Raw genomic sequence first — 8,407 nt, 5'->3', positions numbered from 1 at the left:
AAAAAAAAAAAAATCAGCATCAGAAGATCACTCCACAAAGCAACTCCCTGTTAATACACCATAAATCAGAAAAAGTGTTTATGGAAAGACCCTCTAAAAACCATGCAAGTCTCAGGAACTGTGGTTCACCTAAACCAAATCTTAGCAGCTACGGTGACAATTTTTCCCCCCCACATTATCTGTTGAAGTAGCCTAGACATCATGGATAAGATTACACTTTTCAGAGAGGTAAAATACGTTTTAAGTGTAATGAGAGGGGTTATAAGTCAAGTCACCACAAGAAAATCTAAACAGATATTAACATTAGTGGAGGTGGGGCAGAAGGCGGCTAAGTTGCAATAAAAAAAAAAAAAAGCAGCTTCAACAGTCTAAACTAATGCCCAGATCCTGCAACAGCTGAAACAGAAGAAGGTCCCTTGGCCTTAGAGTTATTGCTCAAACATTTAAAATTAAGCCTGTGTGCAACTATTTGGAGAACTGGGGTTCTTACAAATGTACAAACAACTTAGAACGGTTTAAGATTTCCAAAAAGACAAATAACCAGATACCCATCATGCAGAGTGAACTTTAAAAGGTGGATTTTTCTTTTTTTACACTGTCCGTTCCAAATTTATCACCTGGTACCAATGTGCAAGAGCAATAATGTTTAATTAAAAATGATGGAGTGCTTCCCAGCAAACAGGCTTACTGGTCAAATGGTAGACTGGAAGGCATTTGAATAATTTAGAAAAGCAGTAACACCAGATATTCCCATTTCTGCTTGATGCCTCAGTCCCAAGAGGTATAGCCTCATCTGTGCCACCACATGGACCTAATGAGGCGCTCTTCAATCCTCAAGAGGATTTTAATGATGCTCACTAACAACAGGCACTCTGACCTGCCATAGAAAGCCTGTTAGCTATGCATAAAATGCCAATATTCTCTAGCCTGGTAAAAACCTGCAATTCCAGCTGTTCCATAAGACAGCTTATGGTTGATTGCCTTGCTTCTATGCGTATTCCGCAAGTCTGAGAAGAATTATCTTCACATACCTAGTTCCATGATTCTTTTCAAAGTAGGCTGCTCTCAACCACACGCTCTTCTTGCTGGGGAAAATTTGTAAGGCGTAAGCGTAAATTGCCCGAGCACATTCCAGAGCATTGTGAGCGACACACTAGAGAAAAAAGTCGGAAGAAGAGAGTTTAGCAAAAGGGTCCACCAGAGATGCACCCATCAGTGACAGAGCTCTCCAGGTGTGACAAGAATTCTACTGAATGGGTCTTTACCAAATACTTATATCAGAAGAAGGGTAAGCTTTTGATCAGCAGCAGGTAAAAAGGTACACATTGGGAGTGTGGAATAAATGTTTTAAAGGAAAAATATGGGATTTTCAAAAGCACTCAGGTGTCACTGATTCCACGAAGGGCCTCACTTCTAGATCACTCAAGAATTTTCCAAAACCTGGAAGGTCCTAAAAGTATGGACTCTGTGCTTGCATATGCATTTTCTATGTACAAAACTTGCTGGGAAGCACAATTTCTTGTGTATATACCATTCATGGTAAACACAATGCAAAACTAGCATTGGAAACTTAGCTTCACATGGGTTATCAAAGCAATATAGATGCTTTCTTGCTGCAACTTCAGTCTGCTCCAGATGAACTAAGCTATGCACTTAGGTTGTTCTAGTTCCAAACCTTAATTTAATTATATGTAATAATTTTATCTAGTCTTTCAAAAGGTGGAGTTAAACCACTGCAAAATGTGATGCAATTGGCCCAAGGAAAGAGAAGCCAGGATGTGGAACAACAAGGCTGCTGCAGGGAGGCAACCTTGCTACTGGCCAGATGCAGAGAGGTACTGTGCATCAGCCCTTCACTGTCCCAAGACAGAAAATGCACCTGGTCCCAATCCCCCTACCATAGTTCAAGACAAACAAAGCTACAACTGGACATACGCTATCTGCATCTTCCATCCAGGTGTGTTTCCGATCTTCCTCCTCAATCCCAATCCCAATTACAGCTCGCATAATCGCCTGACAGGTTGCCACACTTCCAGCTTTATCACATTCCTCTGCATCCTAAAGAAAATAAATCAGATCAGCACTAAGGAGATGCATTACTTCAGCCTGAGATAACAGCAAAGGAGAAAACAGATTTTATAGCATTGTTCAAGCAGGAGTTACCATGCAGGACCTTTGCAGCATGGATGGGTCCCTCTCACTACCCCAACATGGGAAGGGCAAGAGACAAAGGGAGAGGAGAAAAAGGAATCGAAGAATTCAGGCTTGTAGAATTTATTACAGAAGTTTAGTTTCAGGCTCAATTAAAACAGTTTTATGATGCTAGTTGCCATAACCACTTAAATCCTGCCATGAATATCCAATGTTTTCAAATGCCAAAAAGTGTGGTTATGCTGTTGCATTCATTGGTGCAGTGTGCCCACTGCTCAGTGGTTGTAGGACCAGGCTCAGAGACGGGCCCAATTTTCCTTGAACCCTGCCATTCAGAAGTAGAAGGACAGCATACGCGAATACTTGGCTGCCTTCACCCGCTCTGGCTAGTGGAGTAGAATCAATTTAAGTAAGTAATTTTGATGTGGTTTATTTTTAAACAGCATTCTATGCTTAAGCCCTGTTTCTAGAACAAATCCAGGCAAGGTGCCAGAGGGGTTTTAAGTGGAGTATCAAGCTAGCAATGGATGCCCGCAAAGGCTATTGCCAATGCGGGAGCATCACAGGCATTGTTACTACCCAAAGCATTCAGACATCGCTACTGCAGCATAGCCCCTCCCTAATTTTGTAGAGTAAAAGGCTGCAAACACAAATAGTCAATAACAAATTAAGGAGCACTGTTTGGCTCTCACCATATATGGATTACACTCAATTTTTGCAGAGGGACAAGGGAAGAGACCTCATTGGCTCTACTGGCTTCAAATTCATTATGTAGACAACATACAAAAAGCTTACATGGAGGTTCAACCTCCATCTTGCCTGGTGAATAACCAACTTCACCTTGAAGCAGCTTTCTTTTTAAAAGAGCAGCAACTCTGAAAGCAAGTGTGCTCTCCAGCTAAATCAGCATTTTCCTTTCCACGACATACTATTTAATCATAACAGTAGCCTTGATCCTTCCAGCTCAGACTAACTGACCTTTTAGTCTTGCCCAAAGGACCCAAACAGGGAACACATATACTGTTCTCAAAACTGGTTTAGTTCTGTATTGTTTTATTTATTTAACATAAGAAGCCCTCAAAGAAGGTGTTACATAGTTAAATATGGATTGTGGTCTAACACTAGAGTGCTCATGAGGCTTCCTAAAACAAGAATGAAAGCGAATACCTGGATCCACTGCTCTCTGTTGATTTCCACCCCATTTGCCCTGAGGGACGTGATAGCTCTGTCAATGATTTTCTCTACCATCTGAGTGTTTCCGTTGGCTTCTTCCAGTTTGGCAGCCGTGATCCAGATGTGCCGGTCTGTCGGAATGTTCTCACGGGCTTTATTCAGGACTTTGCGAGCATTCTCATATGTCTCCAGTCTTGCCAAAGCAAGCCACAGCTGCACAACAAGACCCATTTTTATATTAAAACAAGAAGGTGACAATGCCTGATAGAGGTGTCAGCCCAAGCAACAGAAGAGAGAACATTTTGTTCTATGCCAACACACACACATATACTTATTAATGTGGAAGGGGGAGTATTAAAATCACTGGGCAACAGAATGCTATTATACAAGTACAATTTGAGTTTAATCAATAAATACTACTGATTTGGGGTTCTCTCTGCTGCAATTTTGAATACTATTTTTTATGTTGCCAGTGGATTTACAGCGTAATAGTTGGTTAAATAAATATTTAAATAAACTTTTTACATTTTTAATATTTTTAAACTATGGCCCATATTTTCCAAGTTGGGCATATGTTAGCTTTCACAATTAAAATGTGCCAACTGTGAATGCAAATGTGCTTAACAGGCCATCTGGAGGTGCAGTCACTAGTTTTATTTGCGCAGCCACAGTAACAAACAATTACACAAGAAAAGAAAGCAGTCAAAAAACCTGCCCATCGCCCTACATATTAGTTAAAACATTGGGTGAACCCATGCATTGTTCCGTTAACCTGAACGGAAAGTAAAATTGGTTGACTTGCCTCCACGCTAGTTGGGCAGCATTCCACAGCACGGCTTAGCATTATCCTAGCATCTTCAGGTTCTTCCAACTCTACTGCGGCCTTCCACAAGCGCACCGAGTTTGGAACGTGCTCAAGGGCTACAATGGAGAAACAATAATATGAATCATGCAAAAGAATTGTTGCCCATTAGAGAAAACAGTATAGCTTACAGTCGCCCTGCAAAACTACTTTGCTAAGAGACTCGTCAAAGAAAACAGGCAAAAGTTTGCTCATTGGAAAATACTGTGGAATTAGTGAGGGAGAAGGGGGGAAAAAATCTATTTGTTCAAAGCTAGGAGAGTCTCATTTTTAATTCACCTTCTAGCGCAGGCTGAAATAAGAGAACATCTAGCCTCAATTTCTGCAAGCTGCCAAACTCTTATCAAGTAACATCTGTGTTTCAACTCTTGCAAAATCCGCTTCAGTGATCTTTGGACATAAAAAGTCAGGAAAGTAAGCAAGCCATAAAACACTTTTTCCCCTGATTCAAGTCAAACAATAGCAGTTGTCAAACAAGTTTTGTGCAAGTCAAAGATTTTTCTACTTAAGTCTAACTGTGCCACATTTGGTATTGTAAGCCCAGGAAGAGTTCAAATACATTGTAAAAAGGATTAATCCTATGACAAACAGAGATGAGTGAATAACTTACCATGCAATTAGTCCCCAGCTTCAAAAGAAGCTGAGTTAAGACACCAGGCATAAAGCACCCCAACTCTGCCCAAACAGATTTTATTGACCACAGCATGAAATCCCGAGACTCAAGTACTCCTCCTCTGTCCAACATGTGTGTATGAGCAAGTTCATATGCTCACATATTTTTAAAAAGTTCCTATAAGTAGTCATGTTTTCCATAAAGAGCTTCCACTTTAAACAGCAATACACTTTCTCTTCATGTCAAAAGCATTTCTCAAAGAAATGTTGCTTTCCTTCAAGAATGCATTGACAACTGTATGGACAGTGAATGGTCTAGCTTTCCTGAAAGCTAATATAGCACCCTAAAATTTAAGAGACAGTTTGGAAAAGCTTTAGCAGCTCTCCAAAACATTGTTAAAGATGCAAGTTACTGAATTCTAAGCGTCTTTCCTATAACCAAGTATGTTTCCATTTAGCCAAGGGCTTTTCAGGTTCAGGAAATGTCTAGCCATTTTCTAGCTTTGGCAGGAACTGCCTTCTCTCAGCAGGCTGTGATGTCTGAATTCTCAAAGTCCAAACAAGTGACTGCTCTCAACCTGCCTTCTGACAAAGGCAGAATTTAACAAACAAGCAGCACTGCACACTTTTCTATTTTTAAAACCTCTGACTTGCTGCAAACACCACAGATTATTATGGCACAGAGAATGCTGTGCTCTGTTTCAGGTGCCTTCTCCTTAATGCACATGATTTATAACCAGTTGTGCAGTTTTGCCCGATGTGTGTGAACATGCCACAAGACAGACCAGAACATTTTAAAACAGAAATAGGTCACTGTAAAACCACAAAAGTTGGCGGGCTGGGAGAGCATCTGAAGTTACTTTGAAGGTAAGCAGACTTCAAGTTAGCTGTGTCCCTTTAAATATTCCCACAAAGGTCCAGAGAGATTAATTGTTATTCTGAGCCCCTTTGAGGCTCAGATGCAGTAGGAAGTACACACAGGTTTTACAATAAAGGCATTTTAACCAGCTGAACATTACCTGTTTTTTATCAAGTCTACAGCGGCAAGCCTTCTAAAGCGTGCAATACCAGTCTCTGATAGTTTAAGAGTACCAATCAGCAGGACAGAGCACGTTTTTCAAAGGCAGCATTCAATTTCTATGCTTCGAGACATTCTACCACTCAGATTGCTGCGCCTGACTGGAGAGGACATAGGCTTTAAAAGCTCTAGCGCTGAAGTGGGATGGTAGGGTCTCACACAGGCAATAGAAACAAAGCAGAAATGCATTTTAAGAGGATTGTGTTTCAGGGCTGCTACTCGGCACTCAGCCCTCCTTATTTTTAAATAAGCAAACTGGTTAAGTTGCCAGATCTCACATGGCAGCTATTCCACATGCATCCAGGCATCAGATTTGTGATGCACCATAGCTCGCAGCAGCGTTGGAATAGTGCAGAGCTGATTGTTAATGTATGTAAATGAGAAGCAGCACAACAAATATTCTCCTTCTACACCAAATGTTTGGCCAGGTTGTACTTTACGCAGAATCTCCAAGTTTGCTTCTCACAGGGGACAGGATACAAGATTCAACCTTCAAAAAAGTCCCATATATTGAATCTGCTGCAAGTCATTGCTTTGATACAAAGTGTCCCTCTGACACATTTCATCTACAATCATGGTACATTTTTCTATTTAATATTAATTGCGAATCTCAAAGGCTAACAGAGCACAACAGCAGCAGCTGCAGCATCCATTCTAAGTAGATAATGCACAAAAACAGCCAATGGAAACTCTTGAGAGTTCCAGGATGGCAGCTGTAAGTGAACCTTAAAGTATAAATCTTTTATCTAGCAGCAAGAGTGTTGTTCCATCACTGAAAACCAACTTAGATGCAAGTGAGAGGCAGGACATAATTTACTTCCTTTGGTCCCACCCCACTCTGCAGTAATGATGCTCCATGTTATGCAGTCATTTAACACAGTGGATTGCTGCATAAAGACTTCACAAAAGCACTTTCCCCCAGGCACCTAAAAGACTAACGTTACTCAGACCGTTCGTTCCAAGCTGTAATTGCTGCGGTTCAACAGCTCAACAAGGATTTAGCCTCTGCTAGAATGAGGCTGGCATGGTGATTTCAAGCAGTCAAATTAATGCTGTGAGCCCATGGGCAAGACCTGGGTTCAAGATACCAAAACGAACCGCTGTTGCGAGAGAAAGAGGTGTCAACCATGTGTGGGCTAAACTACATTGCTGGCTGCCAGCAGACTGACCAAGCATTATGAAGCTGGAGTAGACAGTAAATTAAACAAAGACTGGGCAGACAGAAAGCAGTTATGGGGATGGCACAAGAGACAAGGGATTGAGTAAACATAGAAAATTTATTTGAAACAAATTAATTCTCCTAGCAGAACAGATCCAAGCCTGACATCCTGGTTAACAGTGACCAGTACCAGACTTTTCAGCTGGAAAGTTTCTTCTCCTACATAGGTCTCTGGAAGTTAGAGACTGGTTTATACCTTTAAACCCAAGGTTTAAAATGTTTTCCAACATGAGTGCTGTCAAACTCCTTCCAGGTGTTTTCCAACCTCCGCCTCAGTGAAGTTAAATGAAAACAGGATAGAAGGGGTTTTAGAGGAAAAGAAATTGTGCCATGTTTGTTCAGTGACAAAAGTGCTTTTGAGATCATCAGCATTACAATTCTGGATGTGCTGCCTAACCACATGAACATGCAGTCCCATTTTAAATCCTGTCAAATCTCTGGCATCACTGACCTGCTACAGCAATAAATTCTGCAAGTTTAAACACATTAAGTGCTTAAACATGTCCTTACCAACAACATGGAAAAAAAAAACCCCACAGATCTACATCTTCAGATCAGACCATGAAGAGACAACACCGTGTGCACATATGTCTTAACACTTTACTTCTTCCAACCTTGCAGAAGCTCTCACCTTTCCTGAGGACACGTTTCTTTGCTCGGATGTCTGTCTCCAGCTCTGCTGCTCTGATATAAATTCGGACAGACTGTGGGAGATGGCGGACTGCCTGGGCCACCACTGCCTTCGCCGTGTCCCCAGGCTGCAGCCGAGCAGCTTCTAACCAAACATCTTCACTCTGTCAGTCAGGAAAGAAAAATTAGCACTCTTCACAGAGAACACTGGCAAAGGCCCCATAAGAGGGAGGTTCAATTATAACCGCAGGCTAAACACCATTTCTGCTCCTGTCTTACAAGATAAGCTTCTCAGTATAGGCTGAGAGTCTAATGGAGACAAGATGCTTTTAACCACACTCTTTTTGTGAGGTTTTAAAACAGTCGAGTAGAAACCAAAGCAGTTCTAACCTTGGGGCACATTTCTGTCCCCTTCATGATGAGGTTGCGAGCTACTTGCAGTTTGCCAGTGACTTCTTCCAGGCGGGCTGAAGCGATCCACGCTGGGGGGTGGTGAGGGTTGGTCTCCCGGACAGACTTCAGAAGCAAACGAGCTTTTTTGATATCACTGATAAAGAAAACACACAAGGAACTCTCAGTATGCTAATTAACAGCACTCCTTAAGCCAGCTCCCTGCAACCACTCTCTCACAAATCACACACGGATACACATTAACCCTGGCCTCATTCTTAGACACAAATAC

The 8,407-nt window shown here is 41.6% G+C and overlaps 1 protein-coding gene across 1 annotated transcript in view; it reads right to left on the bottom strand.

Moving 5' to 3' along the window:
• The window catches only part of PRPF6 (pre-mRNA processing factor 6), a 30,651-nt gene that overhangs the window by 12,830 nt on the left and 9,414 nt on the right, over positions 1-8,407 (bottom strand). Inside the window, exons 8-13 of the mRNA XM_019510080.1 lie at positions 8,116-8,272; positions 7,727-7,889; positions 4,127-4,245; positions 3,319-3,537; positions 1,936-2,058; positions 1,032-1,153 (exon numbers count right to left, since the gene is read on the bottom strand). Of these exons, the coding sequence (XP_019365625.1) occupies positions 1,032-1,153; positions 1,936-2,058; positions 3,319-3,537; positions 4,127-4,245; positions 7,727-7,889; positions 8,116-8,272 (903 nt within the window). The remainder of the gene's footprint in view (positions 1-1,031; positions 1,154-1,935; positions 2,059-3,318; positions 3,538-4,126; positions 4,246-7,726; positions 7,890-8,115; positions 8,273-8,407) is intronic.

Source organism: Gavialis gangeticus, unplaced genomic scaffold, assembly GCF_001723915.1.
Source record: "Gavialis gangeticus isolate Ggan-Ray unplaced genomic scaffold, GavGan_comp1, whole genome shotgun sequence".
NCBI lineage: Eukaryota > Metazoa > Chordata > Crocodylia > Gavialidae > Gavialis > Gavialis gangeticus.
Note: the sequence above shows the minus strand (reverse complement) of the source record. Positions and strands in the feature narration are given on the sequence as shown.